At 46.7% G+C, this 23697-nt stretch overlaps 1 protein-coding gene across 8 annotated transcripts in view; it reads left to right on the forward strand.

Moving 5' to 3' along the window:
- PRDM2 (PR/SET domain 2) overlaps positions 1 to 23697 on the forward strand; it is a 123202-nt gene that overhangs the window by 69576 nt on the left and 29929 nt on the right. For 5 of the 8 annotated variants that reach the window (XM_045475705.1, XM_045475700.1, XM_045475701.1 and 2 more), the window contains 2 exons: positions 7162 to 7299; positions 13376 to 17753. The exons of 1 other annotated variant lie outside the window; for it this stretch is intronic. In XM_045475705.1, coding sequence (XP_045331661.1) covers positions 7162 to 7299; positions 13376 to 17753 — 4516 coding nt within the window. Of the gene's footprint in view, positions 1 to 3402; positions 3462 to 7161; positions 7300 to 13375; positions 17754 to 23697 lie in introns of those variants that run through there. 2 more of the 8 variants (XM_045475706.1, XM_045475702.1) reach the window with 2 other exon arrangements.

Raw genomic sequence — 23697 nt, forward strand, 5'->3', positions numbered from 1 at the left:
TTGAAATTGTGCCCGAGCTGCTTAACAGAATTTTTTTTTAGTATCAGGTACATTTCAAGTTACTTTAAATATGAAAGAAATGTATAGAAAATGGAAAGCATATTACTTTCATAAAAACCAGTTGCTGCACAGCCATCTTGCCACTTCAGAGCGTTCTGCCCAAAACACTGTGGGGCAGCAGGGCTAGGCCCCCAGTAGCTCGGTTTCCCCCTGAGACCCCCTTGGGCAGCTGTAACGTCCACCCTGACCATCTGATGGACACACCCCGACCCGTGTGCAGCTTGGCCGACCTTTGCGGGTGCCTTTCTGGCTGTGGTCTTGGAGGCCCTGCTCTCACTTTGGTCCTGCTGTCCAGCTTCCCCGTTGCCCAGATTGTGACTTCCGTGGACGTCCAGGTTACTGAGTCATTCATTATCTTCTTGTTTTCTTTTTTAAGCATATGTTACAGTGGTCTAAACGGACTGCTGATTCCTTGTGGAAGACGGACTGTCATATGTGTTTCTGGCTTGTGTCCTCTGTACCCATCACACCAACTGTAGAAGGTTAACCACCCCAGATAGAAAACAAGGGCTGGGGGTCTGACTCCCTGCCTCCCGTTACCAGCTCACATGGCACGTTTCGGCCATTCTTTCAGCCCACGACTTGGCTGTTACCTTTGATGCCCCGTCCTCACTGCGTGGTCTGTTCGAGTTCGTGAGTGTGTGTGTGTGTGTGTGTGAGTGTGTGTGTGTGTGTGTGTTTCTTTTGATCCTATAAAGAAGTCATTTAACATGAACTTTATGCCTTTTAAATAAAAAAAAAAAAAAAATGTTTTAAGTAGGCTCCACGACCAGCGTGGGACTGAACTCAGGACCCTGAGATCAAGAGTCGCATGCCCTACTGCCTGAGGCAGCCGGGCACCCCTGAACTTTATGCTTTTTTCCAAGCAAGTGTTTTTACCTTGCCCATGAACTCTGATTTACCTCTACAGCAGGTGTTCTGAGCGTTGCTGTCAGTGCCAGGCCAGCCTGCTGTCATGGAAGCCACACCCTTGCCTTTCAAAAATTTGAAAAGCTGTATACTGACTTTATAGTTTTATGATAAAGTTCTCAATGTAGCTTGCAATGAACATGGCACTATTATCTTTCTTTTTTATTTTATTATTTTATTTTAGAGAGAGCGTGAACAGGGGAGGGGGCAGAGGGAGGGAGGGAGAGAGAGAGACAGACGGACAGACTGTCTTAAGCAGGCTCCACACTAAGTGTCGAGCTCGATGTCGGGCTCGATCCCACGACCCTGAGATGATGACCTGAGCTGAAATCAAGAGTTAGACGCTCAACTGAGCCACCCAGGTGCACCATTATCTTTCTTAGGGTGAAAAAATTAGGACCCAGAAAGTATTACTCATAGTAAGGCTTCTGGAACACAGGAGACAGATTAGTGAATTGGGTGGGAATAAAAATCCCATTTTGCTGCCAACTTGCTCTGAGATTTTAGGCAATTAATACAATGAGATAAAGCTTTGAGAAGCATTTTTGTGGAGTTTGGGGAGCAGACTAAGATCACCTTTAAAGGCTCCTTCTGTGTCAAATCTTAGGGTTCTTCTTCCTTCTTTTAACATAGCCATTATTTCCGTTACTCCATGTCTGTTCTGTTCTCTAAGATCTGTACCCTCGGCTCAGCTGAATACTTTGTTGAAGCCTTTCTCCAGCCTTGTACGAAAGCCCCCGATCTTCAGATTTCCTATAAGGGACCCACTTGTCTGAGGGCAGGAAGAAGAGGAAGATTCTGCAAAAAAAAGTGGTCACAAAAGGAGATCGTAAATGGTGGGGTCATAAGGCTGGGGAGAGGAATCTAAAGAATGTAAGACCCACGAAACTGTCAGACACAAAAGGGGGAGCTTGAGGCAAATGAAGCCTAAAGAGATTTTGTGTTTTGTAATTATGAGATCAGGGGGAACCGTGGAGAGTGGATCTTCAGTGGAGGAGAGAGGACGAAGGCTCATTTGCTGAGATGAAGGGCTGAGCGAGAGGTGAGGCACCAGAGAGAGGCAGGACGGGCACAGCCCGTCCTTTGGGGAGTCCTTCGGGGAGTCCGTGGTGGCTCCAGTTCGGGGCAGCTCATGTTCTCCATGACCTTTCATGGTAAGAGCTCAGAGACGGGGCCTCGCCTGGTGCGGAATCAGCTGTGTATCTGAGTAAGGTGGTGAGCTCCCTCAACAAAGATCAGATAGACCGGCTTCTGTGTGCCAGTACTGAATTCTGATTTTATACGTAGGAGTTGGGTAGCTCCCAGTGAGGAGGCAGCACATGTAGAGTTACATATGGCTCTAAATTTAATTCACTTAAATCACGAAATTCGTGAGCCTTCACTGTTGTGATGAATTTTTAATGTAACCTGAGCATGCCTTCTAGAATTCTGTGTTTTCTCTGATGCCTGCACATTTTTAAGTGAAACATTATTCTCTAGATTTTCCTAGTGTTTGACCAGTTTTATTAGACTAGTAGAACACAGTCCAGACCTAGGTTAAATTATTTATGTGATGCCTTAGGCAATTCTGGTTTTGCAACTTGCATCCAGGCATCAGAGGTATAATGCTAGACATTATCTTTAAAGAGTAGTCATTATGACTGTTGGTTTTCTCTCTACAGTAGCTATTTCACTAGAAAACCCAGTTCTGTTACGGTGAATCATACTTGCTTAGATTGAGCTTCTGGGCTGTTGACTTATAAGTGTTTCTGGCATAAGATACAATTGAAATGGGGAAAATAATCTGCATTCCAATTTGATTGCTGTTCCTTTCCCATAAATGCAGTGAATGTCTCTACCACTTTTTTCTTTCATTTGCCCTTGAAACCAAGTGAGACAACGCATAGAAAGAGTGCTTTCTAAAGAATATGGTATTGATTGTGCCATTACAGGTCTTAAGAAATAACACTTTTCATAGTAGAAGGAACACTTTTAGCGTCGTCATCCTCAGGTTTTAATTCTGGCTCTAGAGCTGATTTAGTTACATGACCTTGGGCAGATGACTTCACAGCTTTGGTCCTTGGGTAACTGTAAGATGAGCGGCGTGATTGGGACTTCGGGGTCTCTGGCAGAATGGTGCCGTCAGCGGTGAGAGCATCTGTTTTGCGACACGGGTGTGGCAGAGGCATAAGAGTAAGTATGCCGAGTGAGCCCTCCTGTCAGCAGCTGAGATCACAGTTAAAGATTCATTTATTTTTTATTTTGTGTGTGTGTGAGAACTTTGATTCAGTAGATAACTGCTCATTTCCTTCTGTTTCATTTAGTTTTCTTCATAACTTTGTGTGCATTTCTTTTCCTTATATACATAAAGTTTGTCCTGTCCTTCATTATGTTCTTCGTTGTCGTTTCCATTTCACTTTCCTTGTGTTTCATTCCTGTATCTTTCTTGTTTAGACCAAGTGGAACACGCAGCTGGCAGTAGCTTCTATGTAGGACCCTTCAGGAACCCGATGGTAAGTGCACACGTGTGCTTACCAGGCTCCCAGCGGGCTCTGCCGGACCAGTGCTAGAGGCACGTCCCGCCTCCCAGACACTAGCGAGCCCCCGCTCCCCTTTGTAAGAGTCATTACAGGTTGTTTTTGGTTATAGGCTTGTTTTTGTTTTTAAATTTGATTACAAATAGAACAGAAACCAAGTATGGGGGGGGGAATTGCTTATCTAAGGAAACGTAGAAGGCTCCACCACCTGTTCCTCTGTTCCCATTGCGGTATTTGGCTTTGTGAGTGACACCAAGCATACCTAAGTGTGAGTTGGGACACCTGGGTCCTACTTTCTGTTCTCTCGTGGACTGATTAGCCCCCGTGGGCCGATTAGCCCCTGTGGGCCCTGGCTTTCACTTTCTCTCAAAATGGCAGGTAGGACAGGTGGTTTCGATACAGCCTCTTCCATCTCCAGTCTACAATCCTAATGGGAAGTAACTTGGGTGTTAGATGGTTCCGATTAAGATCGTGAGAATCATTTCATGTGTCAGGTAATATCAGTGTCATGAGTCATCTCTTAGATTCATGATAGACTCATGTCCCTGAAAAACTAAGTGTCAGCATTCACTGAAGTCACTTTGGAGGGAAGTTCAATTGTCCTGTACTTTGCTTTTTGCAGTTCTTCAGATACTTTTAAAATTCTTAACTATATAGACTGCAGAGCCCCTGTTGTGTCTTTAGTGGCCTGTATTGGTTCAGCCCAGTGGTTCTTCACCTGGGGAGACCTCCCCAGACATTTGGCCATGCCTGGAGATCTGCCTGTCAACAGTTAAAAGTGGAGGTGCTGCTGGCGTCTAGTGAGTGGATGCTGCTCACCGTCCTTCAGTGCATCACACAGCCCCATGACCGAGAGGATCATTTGCGGGACGCCCAGGCAGCCTGTGGCCATCTGAATAGGATGCAGATGTCCCTACTTCAGATGGTTTCTCTTCACGGGGGATCAAGGGCTTCCTGGTCTTGTTTTTTAAAGAGGGTGCCTGGAAGTGGGGGGAGGGGGGTGGGGCACTTCTCACTAATTAGGTTTGGAGAGTCCAGAAGTAGACCTTGACGTTCAGTATCAGCTAGATGTTTTCCTATTCTTTTAGGCAGGGAATAAAACTTAGAAGAGTACTTTTACGTAGCAGGCGGTTACGTGATTTCAGTGTGAATATGTATTAGTGAATGATATTATTAAAGTTGTGCTGTTTTATTGTAAGTTATATCTAGAAACTTCACTTATTTAATACTGTTTACATATAGGACAGTTTTTTGTATGACCTGCTAACCAGCTTTGTATAGCATTTGAGAGGTTGCAGAAAAACTTTGAATTGCTTCTGTAAGGGATTGTATTACAGCAGATTGACATCTGTTTTTCTATTAAATTTCACGGTGTGACTTTTTAAGAAACATATATGCATAACAGGCACAGTTTACACTATACCTCCATTTTTACTTATTTCAAAAGCCCATACCTATTCAAAGTAGAAAGGTAGAGGTAAGAAAGGGTCATTTCTTGGGCTGTTTGGGATACATGAGGTGGTGCTGATGATGTCTTACAACAACTTTGTGGTTTTGGTCCAGGGAAAAACTTTACTGAATAACACTTCAGAATTAAGCATCCTAGGGCACCAGGAGTCCTTTACGTGGTTCTCAGCAGACATGAACTGCAGCATTGGGGCAATTATGTTAGCAGCCAGTGATCATTTATATTTGTATTGTTTGCTACCGGTAATCTGATCTGCACTGCGTATCACACACAGGGAAGGGCATAGGTCATCGTGAGGATAAGAAAACTAGCTGAAAGTAGATAGAATCCAAACTTCCTAAAGCACAGCTGGATTCCTCAAGAACCTTGTCATCACAGATTTAAGCTCAGTGCTGTTAAGGTGGCAAAAGGAGAAAGAATTGAAAGAGGAGGTTACCTCTTTTAGTGTGAAAAGGTGTTTTCATGTCCTTGCCCTTTCCAGGGGATTGGTTTATAATCTTTCCGCCTTCAGGCTCTTGGCTTCTGTTGCCACCAGAGTGTGGTTCCAGTAAAGTGCTTGCTTGTGTCCCCAGGTCCATTTTAGATGCCTTTGGAAAGGAGGGATGGACATGTTAGCAGGAATTTATTTGGGCAAACTCTTTTTTTTTTTTTAATGGGCTTAAAGAATTAGGGATTTAAAATGGTATTTAAACATTTTTTTATGTCTGTTTTTGAGAGAGAGAGAGACAGAGTGCGAATGGGGGAGGGGCAGAGACAGACAGACAGACAGACAGACATAGAATCTGAAGCCGGCTCCAGTACAGAGTCGCTGCAGGGCTGGAACTCAGGAACCACGAGATCATGACCTGAGCAGAAGTCGGGCATTTAACCTTGACTCATTTAGCCACCTATGCGCCCCTAAAATAGTACTTTAGAGTTTGCTTTTTAAGACTGACAAATTAAATGGCTGATTATGAAGTATTTTGTACTTTTTTCCTCTTTGTTTCATCTCTTAAATATCTGTCAGCATCTGGTGGTGCTTTTTGAGGATTCCTATGTGCTTGTTGCTATCATCGATGCTTCCATTTTTACGTTCTGAACTGTTCAGTGTTATTTGTGCGTCTCACCTCATTTTTATCTGCTGTCTATATTTTAGTTAACTGGGCTTCTCTGTAGTGATGTTCTGCTATGGAGAACACCGTTTTCCAGGAGCAGTGAGCGAGTGCATTCTGGTTTGTCATTTTAGTAATTCAGAGATGGAGGTGGCGGGAGGCTTGTTTTGCGAGAGGAAAGGACAGGTCTGCCAGGCCCAGCGGGAGAGTGCTGCTGAAGGAGAAGGAGGGGTTTGGGGAAGACGAAGATGAGCCTGTTCTGACTCTGAAAACTACAAACCCAAGAGCTACCAGGAAAAAGAACCTTAGAGTTGAAAAAATAGAAACAAAGGGCCACAAATTCTGGCCAAATCCCAAAGAGACGGAGCTTCCAAACCTTCAGCATTCGTACTTTTCTAGAGAAGGGCTTGTCCCTGTGGACTCTCTAGTGACCTGAGCTCGTTCCAGCTTGTCCAAACTGTGTTGCTGTTTAATCTTCCCTTCTGAACTGTGCTGTCGGTTGGAATGCAGTGGGTGTTTCCTGAATTCCATTTTTGCAGTTGTTAATGAAATCCTGAATCGTACTGAACTTGGAGTCGGGTCCCTGGGGACCCTCAGAATTCCTGCTGTCCTGACAGTGAATTCTTCATAATTCCTCTGCATGTGATATCTGAGCTGTTGCACACACGGATCCTTTGTAGTCCAGCAGAGTCTGCTTCTCTTGCTTCACTTTCACAATTATGGACAAGCTTATCTCAACTAGAAGGAACCCAAGTTATACCATATTGTCTTCCCCTAAAGTGCTTCCTACACCTAATCAGACTTTTGCCAGTCCCTGTTGTTTGTGTGGTACTGAAACTCAGTGTTAGTATCCCGTTTTCCTCTGACATCAATATTGTTAACGTTTTCTCGAATAGATGATTTATTAGTTTGAGGAGTCTCAAAAATACAGGGTTTTGGGTTTCTTTTTCTTCTCTGACATGATTTACACGTATTCATATTCATCATCTGTTCATTTCTTTAGAAATCCGATGTGATAATTGTCCAGAAGTATACAGTTTGCTGTCATTGGATTAGTAATTGTCTTTTTCAAGAATTCAGGGTAATAGTAAGTAAACAAATAAATATTGTGTTTTAGGGAAGAAAAAATCCCAGGAAAGTAAAAACAAAGCAAACAAAGCTGAAGACACACCCCTGAAGACAAGCGAGCCAGATTCTGCTTCTGCAAATATGAGAGATTCTGCGGAAGGTAAGCTTCGAAGTTGGACTTGTTCGGGTATGTATCACCAGTTACTGTAAATCACAGATTCCAAGTAAATCTCCTTGGAATGCCCTTCTGAGAATCCCCCAAGAACTGTAAAGGGTTAACAGCGAAAAGCCTGCCTGTATTAATTAATTTTTAATTTTTATTTTTTAGCCGTATTTATTGAGGGGGAGGAGTGGGGCGTGAGCCAGGGAGGGGCAGAGATAGAGAGGGAGAGATAATCCCAAGCAGGCTCGGTGCTGTCAGTGCAGAGCCTGATGCAGGGCTTGCTCTCCGGACCCTGAGGTTATGACCTGAAACCAGGAGTCCGATGCTTAACCCACTGAACCGCCCAGGTGCCCCAAGGCTGCCTGAATTTAATAACGGTGAACTGAGCCTCCACATCCCACCTTCCCTTAAAAGTATTTTTAAAGATCTTCTTTGTTAAAAATAAAATTATTCCCTGGTTAAAATAAAATGAAATGTACTATATGATCACATTTATAAATAATTTATGAAGTTCAAAACCATCAAAACAAATCTCTGGTGATAGAATCAGACTGGTAGCGATGCCAGAAGGCTTCTGGGACGGTGGTGCTAGTCCACCCCTGAGCTGTGGGGTGAGCTGTGGACTGTGGGCATCAGTATTGACCTTGTAAACATTTTATTTAGCTAAATGCTTCTGATTTACACACTTAAATCGTTTGTTTTGCACTTCAGTTAAGAGTTTACTTGAAATACCAAACACCTTTGATTTTATACATCAGCATGAAAAGTGTGCAGAGTGAAAAAAAGCGTTCTTGTTTTTTGTTAGAAATCAACTTCCTAGTTTATTCTTTGTGTTTCTCCACACAAAATTTTCTTTTTTATCATCCCTTCTGAGGATTAACATTCTAGGCCCTCCATGATGGAAGAATTCAGAGAGAGGCATGGACTGAAAGTCAATCAGAAAGGCTGGTGGCTCTGTGCTCTTGGCAGTTGAGCAACCATATTGAGACTGTTGATAGAAATGAGGGAGGTGTGTCTTCTGATCTGGTACGTGGCAGATACGTGCTTGCTAAGAATTGCTCCTAGTGACCCAAACAGGCAAATTTCAATAGAGCCTTGTGACTCTTTCAAGAACATTCATAGGTACCCCCCTGGGTAGACGCTCAGTTAGTTAAGCATCTGACTCTTGGTTTTGGCTCAGGTCAGGATCTCACGGTTCACGGGATCGAGCCCCTGCATCGGGCTCTGTGCTGGTGGTGCAGAACCTGCTTGGGATTCTCAGTCGCTGTCTCTCTCTCACTCACTCACTCTCTCTCCCCCTCCCCTGCTTGCACAATCTGTTTTTCTCTCAAATAAATAAAAAAAATTTGTAGAGAAAAAAAACGCAACAAAATATTTTGGATGCCTTTTAAACCACTTTATTAGCACTGTTGGAGGTGATGACATTCATAAAAGATTATAATTTCCTGTGGCATTTTATGAAGCAAGAACAGACAGGTTGACTAAGTTCTACATGCTGATAGCAGATTTGCTAAGTAAGTCTTTTGTTTGAACACTAAAGAACGTCACTGCCTTTAGTGGCAGAATTAAAAAAGAAAATCCGACTGCCCTCTCTCTCCTTCAGTACTTGGAGACAGGTCTTTTCCTCATATAACACTAGGTCCTATGAAGAAAAGTACTTAATATTTACCTGTTTGTGGAATAGCTGGTCAGAGTGCAATTGGTTCCTTAATAGGGTAAAGCCTCTCCTGAATGTTCTGCATTGTCCCCAGCAAGTGGTCTGTGTACTGAGCAAACAGTCCAGACTCTTCCTTGTGTTTCCCAAACCTTCCTTTATTTTGAAAACTCAGCAGACCTCATCGAGTGCGTGGACACACGTTGGTGTGGGCCTTACTAGTTAATAAATAGGGCTCTGCATGTTTTGCTTCTTATTACTTTGGATAGTTGTAAGTCTGGAATTGTTTACCAGTTCCAGTTCCAGGGAAGGAATCCTCCCCCGCCCCCCCCCCCCCCCCCCCGTAAAAGAAGCCACAGATTTTGACTTAAAATGAACCCTAAAATTTCTAAGCCTTAGAGATGTTATTTTCATTTTCTGTTGTTATATTTGACATTTTTAGCAGTGTGCTGTTGAAAATGTATTTGGAAAGGGTGTTAGTTCCTACCAACATAAAATGACTGGTGTGTCCCAGTATGTGGAGAACTTGGGGGATTGATGGGAGTTTGTCTTGGGGGAGAGAAGGCTGGTCTGTGGGAGACAGGCAGTAAATGTAGTGGTGGACGGATGGGTGAGGGTAAGACTGACGTTCCTAGGGCAATGCCGGGGTGGGGGGTGGGGGGACTAGGACTGAGCAGGTGAGCTTGTGCGAACACCTTGTGTTCACAGAGCTGGAAACACTTGGCCTTTTTAGCTCCCCTCCCCCACATCCTGGTGGTCACCAGGTCTTTTGACAGGCCTCTTGTCCACAGCCTGGCCACTCTCCTGTGTCCGCTGTTTCCTTTCATTCCCATCCCTGTTTCAGGCCCCGTCCTCTCCCTTCGAATGTCCCTGCCTTAGGATCAGTCTCCTGCCTCCAATCTCGTTATCCACACTGTAGCCACATCTCCAGATGGCCCTTTCCTGCTTTAACATACCTTTAGTGGGGGTGCCTGGGTGGCTCAGTCGGTTAAGCATGTGACTCTTGTTTTGGCTCAGGTCATGATCTCACGGTTAGTGAGTTTGAGCCTCGCATCGGGCTGTGCAGTGACAGTGTGGAGCCTGCTTGGGATTTTCTCTCTCCCTCTCTCTGCCCCTTCCCTGCTGGCGCTGTCTCTGTCTCTCTCAAAATGAATAAATAAACTTAAAATAAAATATCTTAGTGGATCCCCCTCCCCCACTGCCCCAGGTAAGTTCAAACTAATTTACGGTGTGCTACAAGTTTTGATTTCCTCCTGCTTGCTTCTCCTCTTCTGTCCTTGACCTTCAGGCAGTCTGTGCTTTCTCTCAGTAGCCTTCCCTGATTAACCAAGCCATTCTTAGATGCTTCTCCTGTTATGCTTCTGGAGCAACCTGTACCTCCACAAAGCGTGAGCGTTCGTTGATGACAGTATTGTTGCCTGCTTGCTTGTACGTAGTGCCTGTTAAAGTGAAGCCCTGTAAGAATAAGGGCCTTGACAGTCTTACCTGCTGTTGGCATACAGTAAATTTTGCCCAGGGAATGAACAGCCAGAATTCAGAGTAGCTCTGCCTCCTTTACAGAGCCTTTTCTTAACTCTTGTAGAACTTTCTTAAAAGGGGCCTAATTTAGCAAGGGCTCGGGGGTACTGTAGAGAAAGCAGCATCGGGGACCACCCACATCAGCATTAAATGGGCTTATAACAGTGCCCATCTGAGAGTCCCTTGCTATCCCTGTGATTCCTTCCAGCCATTGCCCCATTTCTCAGCTTTCCTTTATAGCTACACTTGAAAGAGTTGTTTATAGTCTCCCTGTCTTCCCACTCCATCCATTATCTTAGGAACTCCGTTAGCCATTTGTCCCCACAGTTCCCCAAAACTGTTGTCCATGATCAGCACACCAGTTACCTTGTATATCGGATGTTGAATTCTCTGCCCTCTTTTTAGCCAACCCAACTCTCACTTATGGACGCAGCTGATTGCTCCCTCCTGGAAACTTTCTTTACTCTTCTTGGCTCTCCAGATACCTCACTATCCAATCTTCTGACTTCCAAGTACCAGAGTCACCTGGGGGACTATCTTCCCGCCTCTCTTCTGTCTGCATTCGCTCTCCAGATGGCCTCGTGCAGTTCCGTGTTCCAAGTACAGTTCTGGGCTCAGCCTCTTGATTGAACTTGAGTCCTGTAAAACCAACCACTTAATATCTTCACTCAGGTGTATGTTGGGTACCACAAACTTCAACACATCCAACGTAGCTCTTGATTTCCCTTCAGTGCACACACGCGCACACACACAGAGAGAGAGGGAGAGAGTGCACGCGCAAGATCAGACCCACTTTTCACTCAGTCTTCCAGTAGAGAGGATTATCACAGTTGTTGTGGAATCTTCCTTGCCTCCTCCTTCCCTCTCCCATGTGCCACAGCCAGTCCGCAATCTTGTCATTTTTGTCTTCAAAATATATCTAGTCTGACCACCTCCCACCACCTCTCCCTGCCCTCACCCTTGTCCATTGTTTTCTATCTATTTCTATTGTCCGAGAGTTTTCTATCTTCTACTCCCCACCCCACCTTTCCGACTTGTTGCTATTTTTTTTTTTTTTTTTTTTAACACATCTAGCACATTCTTGACTCAGAGCTTATGCATCTGCTATTTCCTCTGTCTGGAGAGCTTCCCTCCCCCAGATATGTGCATGACTCGTTTTCTTCAGGCCTCTGTTCCACTGTTTCCTTACTAGTGAGTCCTTCCCTGACCACCTGTCTGCCATCCACCTCAGGTTGGCCTCACATGGGTGTCTCCTGGGCATAGAGGCTCAGAAGTGACTGCAGGTCTCTCTTTCCTTCTTGAGGTGCTCCTGAGTTCTTTTGTCTTTTTATTAAGTTTTTATTTTAATTCCAGTAAAGTTTCCATGCAGGTTTGTATTGGTTTCAGGTGTCCAATATAGTGATTCAACCATTCTGTATGTTACTCTCTCATCATAAGTGTGCTCTTTAATCCCCTTCACCCATTTCACCCATCCCCCCCACCCAGCACCCCTCTGGTAACCACCAGTTTGTCCTCTATAGTTAAGAGTCTGTTTCTTGGTTTGTCTTTTTCTTTTTTTTTCCTTTGCTCATTTCTTTCTTTTTCTTTCTTTTTCTTTTTTTTAATGTTTGTTTATTTTTGAGAGAGAGAGTGTGAGCAGGGGAGGGGCAGAGAGAGACAGAGAGAGGGAGACACGGAATCTGAAGCAGGCTCCAGGCTCTGAGCTTTCAACACAGAGCCAGACGTGTGGCTTGAACTCACGGACTGGGCTGTGAGATCATGACCTGAGCCAAAGTTGGATGCCTAACTGTCTGATTCACTCAGGCGCCCCTGTTTTGTCTCTTAAATTCTACATGTGAGTGAGGTCATAGGGTATTTGTCTTTGTCTTTCTCTACTGACTGACTTTGCTTACCATGATACTTTTTAGCTCCACTCATGTTGTTGCACGTGGCGAGGTTTCATTCTTTTTTATGGCTGAATAATGTCCGTGTGTGTGTACCACATCTTCTTTATCCATTCCTCTCTGGATGGACACTTGGGCTGCTTCCATTATGTGGCTGTTGAAAATAATGCTGAAATAAACACAGGGGTGCATGCATCCCTTTGAATTAGCGTTTTTTCTTTTTTCTTTTTTGGGGGTGGGGGGTAAATATCCAGTGGTACAATTATTGTGGATTGTGGGGTAGTTCTATTTTTAGTTTTCTGAGGAATCTCCATACTGTATCCCACGGTGGCCGCACCAGTTTGTGTTCATACCAACAGTGCATGAGGGTTCCCTTTTTTCCACAGCTCCTGAATTCTTAATAATTTGATTAGGCTTGGAAGAAGTGATCTCTGAAGTTTCTTTTACTTGAAAAAAACTCTGGTCACTGGGTTCTGGAAAACGTCCTAGCTTCTGTATACATGGTTTTGGTCAGGAGGGAGGGAGAGAATCCATTCTATTCCAGACAGGCTACCGAGAACCTAACCTGGTAATATGATGAACGGTTTCCTGCTTTCAGTTTGGAATCGTGAGAAATTAGACTTCACAACTAGACTCCTGAAACTCAGTATCACACACACTGTAACGGTGACTTCAGTATTGTGTCAGTATCCGGCACAAGTTTAAGCTGTACGATTTGTTAACAAAATTGTATTTGTGTGTGTGTGGCTGAACAGAGAAAAGAATCGAAGCCCCACGTGAGCACTCTTGGTTCACATACGTGTCCTCGCTGCACAGCATGTTGCCTGGTATGTGCCAGATGCTCCAAAGATGTTTGTTGAGTGAATGAGCAAAGTGGATTCCTATCCAGCACAGCTTTCTAAGCGGGAAAAGCGCTCTCTGTCTAGTTGGTCACACTCTCTCACATTGTAGGTGATAAGAGAAATCACTTGCACAGTAAGAGTTGAGCATAACGTGGCTAGTTTTTGCCCTTACGCCCATGCTTCTGCTTCCCTGTGCTTTCTAGGTCCCAAAGAGGACGAGAAGCCTTCGGCCTCAACAGCTGAGCAGACCGCCGTTCTTCAGGAAGCGGTTAGTCAGGATGTGCTTCCAGAACCGGTGGTCTCCCCCACTGCCTGCGCACCCCACGCGGAACCCGAGGAGAAGCCAGAAGCAGCGAACTGTGAGGTGAACGATTTGGAGGAAGAGGAGGAGGAGGAAGAAGATGAAGATGATGAGCTGGAAGAAGAGGGGGAGGAAGAAGCTGACACGCCAAATGAAAGTTCTGTGAAAGAGCCAGAAATTCGGTGTGACGAGAAGCCTGAAGATTTGTTAGAGGAACCAAAAAATGTTTCGAAAGACGCTCTCGAAGGCTCTCCAGGGCTGACGCCTGTTAGCAGAACTCCCAAAACTAAGGAAGAGGCCAATGGTGATGTGTTTGAAACGTTTATGTTTCCGTGTCAGCATTGCGAAAGGAAGTTTACAACCAAGCAGGGGCTTGAACGCCACATGCACATCCACGTATCCACCGCCAGTCACGCCTTCAAGTGCCAGTACTGCGGGAAGGCGTTCGGCACCCAGATCAACAGGCGGAGGCACGAGCGGCGCCACGAGGCGGGGCTGAAGCGCAAGCCCGGCCTCACGCTCCAGCCGTCGGAAGACCCGGCCGACGGCAGATCGTCCGGAGACAGCGTGGCTCCAAAGGACGACCCGACCCCTTGCGGTCTCGGGCAGGACTCTCTGCTCTTGCGTTCAGAGAAGGCTCCGCGAGAAGACGTCGCTTCTTCTGTTGCAGAAGAGAATGGGGAAGTGAAAGAGCTTCATCCGTGCAAGTACTGTAAGAAGGTCTTCGGGACACATACCAACATGAGGCGGCATCAGCGCAGAGTCCACGAACGCCATCTGATTCCCAAGGGCGTGCGGCGGAAAGGGGGCCTCCTGGAGGAGCCGCACCCCCCCGCGGAGCGGGCCCCGCCCGCCCAGAGTGTCTACGTGCCCAGCACGGAGCCCGAGGAGGACGGGGAGGCCGACGACGTGTACATCATGGACATCTCCAGCAACATCTCTGAAAACTTAAACTTCTACATCGATGGCAAAATTCAGACCAGCAGCAGCACGAGTAACTGTGACGTGATTGAGATGGAGTCCGGTTCGGCCGACTTGTACGGTATCAATTGCCTGCTTACTCCGGTCACGGTGGAAATCACTCAGAATGTAAAGGCCACACAGGCCCCTGTAGCCGACGATCTTCCTAAAGAGCCTTCCAGCGGCACGAACAGTGAGTCCAAGAAACGGAGAACGGCGAGTCCTCCCGCGCTCCCTAAAATCAAAGCCGAGACGGAGTCCGAGCCCTCGGTGCCCGCGTGTTCCTTACTGCCTCTCAGCATATCAACTTCGGAGGCGGTGTCTTTCCACAAAGAGAAGAGTGTGTACCTGTCGTCGAAGCTCAAACAACTGCTTCAAACCCAGGACAAACTAACGCCTCCTGCGGGCATTTCGGCAACGGAAATACCGAAGTTAGGTCCCGTTTGCGTGTCTGCTCCTGCGTCGATGCTGCCCGTGACCTCGAGTAGGTTTAAGCGGCGGACCAGCTCTCCCCCCAGTTCCCCACAACACAGTCCTGCCCTCCGAGACTTTGGAAAGCAAAGTGATGGCAAAGCGGTGTGGACCGATGCCGTTCTGGGTTCCAAAAAACCCAAATTAGAAAGTCATAGCAACTCACCAGCGTGGAGTTTGTCTGGGAGAGAGGAGAGAGAAACGGTGAGCCCGCCAGGCTTTGATGAATACAAAGTGTCTAAGGAGTGGGCAGCCGGTCCTACTTTCAGCAATGTGTGCAACCAACAGCCGCTGGACTTATCCAGCGGTGTCAAACAGAAGGCCGAGGGCGCAGGCAAGACCCCGGTCCACTGGGAATCTGTATTAGACCTCAGTGTGCATAAGAAGCCTTGTAGTGACTCTGAAGGCAAGGAGTCGAAAGAAAACCATCTGGTGCAGCCAGCCTGCAGTGTCATCAAGAAAAAGAAGCCAACCACCCGCATGCTGCAGAAGGTTCTTCTCAACGAGTACAACGGCGTCGATTTACCTGCAGAGAATGCTGCAGACGGGACCCGGAGCCCGAGTCCTTGTCAATCCCTGGATCCCCAGCCAGACTCTGGCCTCGGCCCTGACGCTGGTTTATCGGCCCCTGTGGTCGAGTCCCCACCTGATGTCTCTCCTTCCTCGCCTGCCCTGCAGACATCTTCCCTTTCTGCCAGGCAGCTGCCTCCTCTCTTGATCCCAACGCATCCCTCTTCCCCCCCGGCCTGTCCTCCTGTGTTGACTGTTGCCACGCCACCCCCTCCACTCCTTCCTACTGTCCCTCTTCCGGCCTCCTCTTCTGGGGCGTCTCCCCGTCCGTGTCCCTCTCCGCTCTCGAATGCTACCGTGCAGTCGCCACTTCCCATTCTGTCCCCTACGGTGTCCCCCTCGCCATCTCCCATCCCTTCCGTGGAACCTCTCACGTCTGCTGCTTCGCCCGGACCCCCGACCCTTTCCTCATCTTCTTCCTCGTCTTCTTCCTCATCTTCGTTCTCCTCTTCTTCCTCCTCCTCTTCCCCCTCGCCGCCGCCGCTCTCGGCAGTGTCATCCGTTGTTTCCTCTGGGGATAATCTGGAAGCTTCTCTCCCCATGATAACTTTCAAGCAGGAGGAACTAGAGAATGAAGAGCTGAAGCCCAGGGAAGAGCCCCAGTCTGCAGTTGAGCAGGAGGTTGTTCAGGAGACGTTCAACAAAAACTTTGTCTGCAATGTCTGTGAATCACCTTTTCTTTCCATTAAAGATCTAACCAAACATTTATCTATCCATGCTGAAGAATGGCCCTTCAAATGTGAATTTTGTGTGCAGCTCTTTAAGGCTAAAACTGATCTGTCAGAACATCGCTTTTTGCTTCATGGAGTTGGGAATATCTTTGTGTGTTCAGTTTGTAAAAAAGAGTTTGCTTTTTTGTGCAATTTGCAGCAGCACCAGCGAGATCTCCACCCAGATAAGGTGTGCACACACCATGAGTTTGAGAGCGGCACGCTCAGGCCCCAGAACTTCACAGACCCCAGCAAGGCCCACGTAGAGCACATGCAGAGTTTGCCGGAAGACCCTCTAGAAACCTCGAAAGAAGAAGAAGAATTAAATGATTCCTCTGAAGAGCTCTACACGACCATAAAAATAATGGCTTCTGGAATAAAGACAAAAGACCCAGATGTTCGACTGGGTCTCAATCAACATTACCCAAGCTTTAAACCACCTCCATTTCAGTACCATCACCGAAACCCCATGGGGATCGGCGTGACGGCCACAAATTTCACTACGCACAATATCCCGCAGACTTTCACCACTGCCATTCGCTGCACAAAGTGTGGGAAGGGTGTAGACAACATGCCAGAGTTACACAAACACATCCTGGCGTGTGCCTCTGCTAGTGACAAGAAGAGGTATACCCCTAAGAAAAACCCAGTCCCCTTGAAACAGACTGTGCAGCCCAAGAACGGCGTGGTGGTTTTCGATAACTCGGGGAAAAATGCCTTCAGACGGATGGGACAGCCCAAGAGACTGAACTTCAGTGTCGAGCTCAGCAAGATGTCCTCGAACAAGCTCAAGCTAAATGCATTGAAGAAAAAAAACCAGCTTGTCCAGAAAGCAATCCTGCAAAAAAACAAATCTGCAAAGCAGAAGGCCGACCTAAAAACCGCCTCCGAGTGCTCCTCGCACATCTGCCCGTACTGTCACAGAGAGTTCACGTACATCGGGAGCCTGAATAAGCACGCTGCTTTCAGCTGCCCCAAAAAACCGCTTTCTCCTTCCAAAAAAAAAGCTGCCCACTCATCCAAGAAAGGTGGACACCCGTCACCTGCAAGTAACGACAAAAACAATAGCGGCCACCGCAGGCGGACCGCGGACGCTGAGATCAAGATGCAAAGTGTGCAGGCACCCCTGGGCAAGACTAGGGCGCGCAGCTCAGGCCCGGCACAAGTCCCGCTGCCCTCGTCGGCCTTCAGGTCCAAGCAGAATGTCAAGTTCACGGCTTCGGTGAAGTCCAAAAAGCCAAGCTCCTCCTTAAGGAACTCAAGCCCCATAAGAATGGCCAAAATAACCCACGGCGAGGGGAAAAAACCCAAAGCTGTGGCCAAGAATCATTCTGCTCAGCTTGCGAGCAAGACGTCCCGGAGCCTGCACGTGAGGGTACAGAAAAGCAAAGCCGTCTTACAGAGCAAATCCGCTCTGGCCAGTAAGAAAAGAACAGACCGGTTCAATGTAAAATCTAGAGAACGGAGTGGGGGGCCAGTCACCCGAAGCCTCCAGCTGGCAGCTGCTGCCGAGCCGGGCGACAGCAGGAGGGAGGATGGTGGTGGCAAGCAGGAGCTGAAGGACTTCAGGTAAGCCGAGGCTTCCAGGGCCACAGGAGAGCCGAGCTGCCGAGCGCGGGGGGGAAGACGGTCAGAAGACAACAATATTCTTGCCCGATGGCTATTTTTTCCTTTTTCCTGTAGAATTTTGACATAAGCATTTAAAGGAAGTAGCTGTTGGTTAATTACGTTGGAGGCACGAAGAAGGGTCACTGCTGGGCTGCCTCAGCCACGAATTCCCAGCTTTTGTTTCAGACCTAGGACTCAGCACGTGGTACCATTTCTCTAACAGGGCCAGTTGTGAATTGAAACCATGAAAAGCGTTCAGAATCACAAGTACCCTATTAACGAAAAGATGAAATTCTCTCACACTTCCTTCGTATCTCGGGTAACACCTCAGTGTCTCTTGTTATTATTCCGGATCATAGATCATTGCTTAGAGTTAAGGTAGATCATTGAGTTCATTGAAACCACACTGCAATCTTGTTGACTATTTCTGTGACTGGAGCCTAGTGACAGTCACTGAGGATGCTTTTATTATCATGTCTTTTTATTGTGTTTTAATTTGAAAAACTTGCTTCAGATTGGTTATGGAACAAAACACGACACCATACTCCTTTTTAAGATGCCTTACATCCCCCGACCCGCGCCCCGCCACCAGGTATAGGATAATGAAACAGGCCAGATTCTGAAGAAAGGAGAGGAGGGGGCGCTGAGAGCCGTGCGGAGCCGGGCAGTTCCCTCGGGCCGGTGTGGCAGGCCAGGGCAGGTCAGCCCCGTGGGTCAGCCCCTTCGTTCCCCCAGCAGTGGTGTAAGAGTTCGTCTTAGGTGGGAGGTGATTTCACAATTTTATTCCGTGTCCTCCCCGTATTAAGACTGTCCTCAGCGACACATAAAAACACAGGGCAGTAGGTCAGCTTGTTATATTGGCTTCCCAGACTTTCCAAGTTACTCAAGTAACCCGAGTTGATAGGAGTTTCCTGCATAATGCCTACAGGTGAATCCCGTGTGAGGTGCTCAACCTCAGAATTTCTGCAAGACACTCTAAAAGCTTGTCCTTTCAGGGTGAGCTGCTGGGCTCTAGGCTTTCTTGGCGATCACTTTCAGTGTCTGAAGCTCTTCGGTGTTTCAGGCAAACCATTAGAGTGAATTCTGGGGCGTGTCTGCCGTTTTGGAGACTCGGAGGTGCTGTTCTCAGCGCGCAGGTGATGAGGTGGCGTTCTTGGGGCTGGTGTGCCTTACGTGGTGGCTGAAGAAAGAGGTGGAGAAGGGTCATTAGCCAAAGGCCGACTGGAATGATTTACTGTAGGAGTGAAGGGTTCCATTTCAACAAGCGATTTTCGTAAGTGAACTAAATGATCAGTTGTGATAGTTCCAGTTCGGCATCTGGTCTCTGGCCACGGCACAGGCCTGTGTGTAGCATCTTGGAGCTTCGCCCTGGTGAAAATATGCACCTGTTTATCGGCTGTTCAAGCTGCCTGCCTATAGCAGCTTAACGGCGTACCTGTTTGTGCTCATTCTGTGTTCCGGAAGTTCCACAACAACAGGGTGTTCTTAAGCCGAGTTTTTTTTTTTTTTTTTTTTTTTTTTTTTTTTTTTTTAAGGTTAGAGAACCAGAAAATGCCATCATGTTCACTAACTGTACTGAAAAAACATCTCCCAGGTGGTTGATGCTTTAGAATGTACTGTGTGCATCCCTGTTTGTCTGCAATATTACCTAAAAGAATCACTCATTTTTGTACTGGTTCCTATTTCTACAATTTAAGAGTGAGGTTATGAAAAATCAAAGTACTATAAAGAGAAACTCTCTGAGTAACCATACAGTTATGAGGTTCATTCCCTTAGCTCTTCCTCCTTCAGTGCTTTTTTGAAGAACCCTTAACAGTGCAAAGGACCAAAGTGCCTAATAAAATTGTGTCTCTCTCCTTTGCTCCGGTTAATTTTCATTATTTTGCTTTATTTGATAGTTAACAGGGGGTTACGTTGCTGGACTGGATTGAGCCTAAAAGGAAACACGGAAGAGTCTGTTAAGCAAACATGGCTGTTGTTTCTGACAGGCAGATGGTGGCAGCAGGCCTCCCTGTTTGCAGGAGTCGCTGGAACTGTATTGTGGGCACATCTGAAGGATGTGTGTCTCACACAGGGAGCTGCTTACAAGTGACCATAAACTTGTGAAGTATTTTTGGGACGTAAAAACCAAATGTTCAGTAGGACATCATACTTAACTCATCTGGACACAAGAGTGGGCATTTCCTCAGAGAGTTTATTCTTCTTAGCGCCTTATACAAGGTGCATTAGGTACGAGACCGGGATTCCTGAGCTCTGGCCTGGGGAAGGTGGTGGGTCATCACTGGCCAGCCCAGGGCTCTTGGAAAGCCAGCCTCATCATCCTCGCAGGTTGGACCTGTTACACTGGAAAGGAGCTGTTTTAATCTGTAGTCTCTGTCCTTTCTCAATATGTTCCTGCTTGTAAATTTTATTCAGGGATGGTTTCATGGTGCATATTTAGAAATATTTGCTTTGACTTTGTTTTCAGCGTTAGCCCCTTGCGTATTCAAGGACCTCACAGAACCGGCAGCACATGTTTTCCTGGGTGTTTCGTTAAAACAGACTGATGAAGAGCTAGTCTCCAGCACTCAGACATTTTACATTTGAATGCCAGTTGAGGATTCCACAGGTTTTTGAAGCCATGTGAGTGAAGTCAGAGTTTCCCATTCAGTGCTGAGGGTTCAGCAGAACTTGCCAGTCGGTCATTTCCTGGAGCACAAGACATTGTGCCAATCAGGGTGTCAGAAAGACCTGTGTTCCGAATCCTCCTCTTAGGACAGAGCAGCAGAGGGCACCAGGCATGCCACCCGTCTTTAGATTGTCCTGTCACACCTTTCAGCCCAGTGAACCCTGTGTTGGGCTCCCCTTCCTCAGTTAGCAGCCGGAACCCCTCTGCGTCCTATGGGACCGAAGTTCCATCTGTCGCTGAGGGCTCATTTCCACCTGGCGTAAGACAGAAAGACGAGGAGAGAGATGCATTCTCTCCTCCTATCTACCCCTCTTCAGTCTTTGTAAGTTTCAAGGTGTTTTTACATTTTTTTAATGCTCCTTTTAGAGCAGCTTCTAAGAAGTACTATGTTCCCATTGAACACTAAAAGGTGAGAAGGCAAACTGAAATAACAGACCAAGTTTTCCCATTTGCCATGAATTGATTTAAAAACTACAGTGATGCTAATTTTTTTACATGCCCACCTCTGCCATACACCAGTCCAAAGAGACCCGCTTGTGGTCCCTTCCAGCCTTTTTTGCGTAGGATGCCCAGGTTCCTGTATACCTTCAGAGGTGTTCTTTTGCTGTCATGGTAACATCTGTTGAATGGTCTGCTTGTCTTTTCCTGAACGTGGTCAGTTCGTACTGGGTTACGTTGCGTTGGCATTTATCTTCAGTTTTCTTGTTTTCTAGGAACTTCCTGTAGAAAAGCCCCCAAACAAAACAAACTTTAATTGACTAAATAAAGACATTGCATGCTCAACTTAGGGTAAGCACTACAGCAAAGGATACGAAATCTTCCAAGCTTGCGAGGCCAGTTGAAGCTGTCTCGCATATCCTAACACACAACTGATTGTCGGCAGGCTTCTTGTTGCCCGGCTTAGGGTCAGGGTCTCCTGCTTCGCTGGAGCCCGGCTCCTGGCGTGTGCCTGGCTCCTGGCGTGTGCCTGGCTCCTGGGTGATGGGGCTACAAGGAGGAGGGCACGTCGCCATGGCACTGGGGGCTCGGATCTAAGTGCGGCCCTGGCGCTTGGCACACAGCAGAGAAAGGAACGATTTGAACTTCTTACCTTGCAAAGCAAGTTGAGTTTTAGGAGAAGTTTTTGTAGATTTCAGGGATGACAAATTCTGATGCACTCATTCTAAAATGTTTTGGTCACACACCAGCTCTTTATGCCTTTCTTTTAAATGAGTTCTGTACGGAGAGGCACTTAGCGTCTTTCAGCCTTTTTTTTTTTTTTTTTGTTTAAATATATATCACAAGCAGATTGCCAGCATAATGGAGAGGAAACCAGATCAGGATTGGATATGGACTTTTTAAAAAATGCTTTATCCAGCATCATGTTTATATATCCAAATGGACCTTGTCCTCTCGATTGATTACCTGGCACTAATTCATAACCATTATATTATCGGACACTGCGTAGCAATATGTCCGCGCCCAGGATGCACCCCAGGCCTCTCTAGATGCATATCTACACGTAAGTATAAATGAATTTATACATGCCAGGTTTTGCACTTCGGTCTCTAAGAGCAAAAAACCCACAGATTGGCCTCTTCCAGAGGATGTAAGTGTCATTTCTCCGTGCATTCTATGCCTCCCTTCTTAATGACTGAGTTGGTGGAAAATGGCTTGGTTTTATTCATGTTGATTTTTGTTCTCAACTTTAAAAGTAATCTACCTCTGAAAATGTGTAGTTTGATGCTTGTTCGGTGACTTTGTGCCACTTCAACCCTCTCACGACCATTCCCGTTTTGTTACATTTCTGTTATGGGGACTTTGTGTTGAAATGTTGTGTAAAGCATTTGTAGCAGTTTAAAAATAAAATATTTAAAATTATTTAAATTGTTTTGGACACTTCAATTGTATTATATATGATTTACGTTTTACATTTCTGTTCGCGTTGTTAATCTGGAGAGTGTTCCTGTATTGAAGTTTGCTGTGAGTTGTTTTATTGTTCTTGTTGGAGAGTGATATAAAAGACTATTCTAACACAAACATTAAAATTTACAATTTGACGTACAAAAGGGGTTGTCCGTTGACTTTAACCGATGTAGCCTTGAGAGAGAGAGAGAGAGAGAGAGAGAGAGGGAGAGGGTCATTATAGACAGGCGTGCCATTCGCTATTTTCCCCCTTCTGGCGTGAAATAAATCATTGAGCTTGTGAGCTGTATTTAAAGAGTGTGTTTATGCTGTTACCAGCGAGCACTTAATAACTAGAGGGAATTCAAGCGATACGTTTTATATCATTGTAACCAATAAAACCACTTTCTAAACCCTCGTGAAAGGACTGCTTTTGTACATCCTGGGGAGCAGTGAGGGAGGAGGCCGAAGGGGTGGGAGGAGCCGCGGAGGCTGCCCTGTGCAGAAGTGCGGCGGGCACAGCCCGCCCGGACCACCTCTCTTCCCTTGCTCCTGTTTGGCAGTCACTGAACGTTAAACTCACATCCCGTCTAGAGGGTAGACGCGCAGTCGGGACCGTGGTGCTGAGAAATAACCTTGGAACTCCTTTTGCCAAGAGGGAAATAAAGAATTTCCTGCGTGGGGTCTCCGCTTCCTCTCTGCTTGGTAACTGTTCACGCTAGTTTGGGGGTTTTTCATTTTTATGAATCCCTGGAAGAATGAAACAGGCTGTAACATTTGTATCAAGCTTAATATGGAATTGCTGTTTCGTTTGTTTGTTTTTAATTGACTGAAGATCAGCAGTTTCATCAAGCCCTCCACGGCGGCACTTGCTTTGTCATACCTTCTTCCTGTCTCTGCGTGTTCTTGCATCCGAGGGAAAGGCAGTGAAGCTGAAGGTGCGAGCGGCCTGCCTTGGCCAGATGGTCCCACCTCTGGCCGAGGATACTCCTATGTTGCAAAAACCCAGGGACGAGGAGGCATGTGTGGGGGAGGGGCGGGGGGAGAGGGGTGCTGAGGGAGCTTTGCAATAGCTTTCGGTGTCCCCTTGTTTTAAATGTTCCGCTAAACTGAGCGCCGAACTCGCCCAGTGTCCCGTGCAGGAGCTGGGCCTTGTGAGATGAAGCGCTGCCCTGGGAAGGAGAAGCGGGTTTCCGTCCTGTGCCCCTCGTTCGTCCCTCCCTCCACGTGCCAGTTAACAGGCGTCTAACAGGTGCCCTCCGCGTCCCTGCCAGCGGGCAGGTTCTTTTACCCTCCAAATCTCAGTTCCCAGTGTGCCCAAGTGGGTCACGGATGAGATGGTCTCTGAGCCTT

This window comes from Leopardus geoffroyi, chromosome C1, assembly GCF_018350155.1.
Source record: "Leopardus geoffroyi isolate Oge1 chromosome C1, O.geoffroyi_Oge1_pat1.0, whole genome shotgun sequence".
Taxonomy (NCBI): Eukaryota; Metazoa; Chordata; class Mammalia; order Carnivora; family Felidae; genus Leopardus; species Leopardus geoffroyi.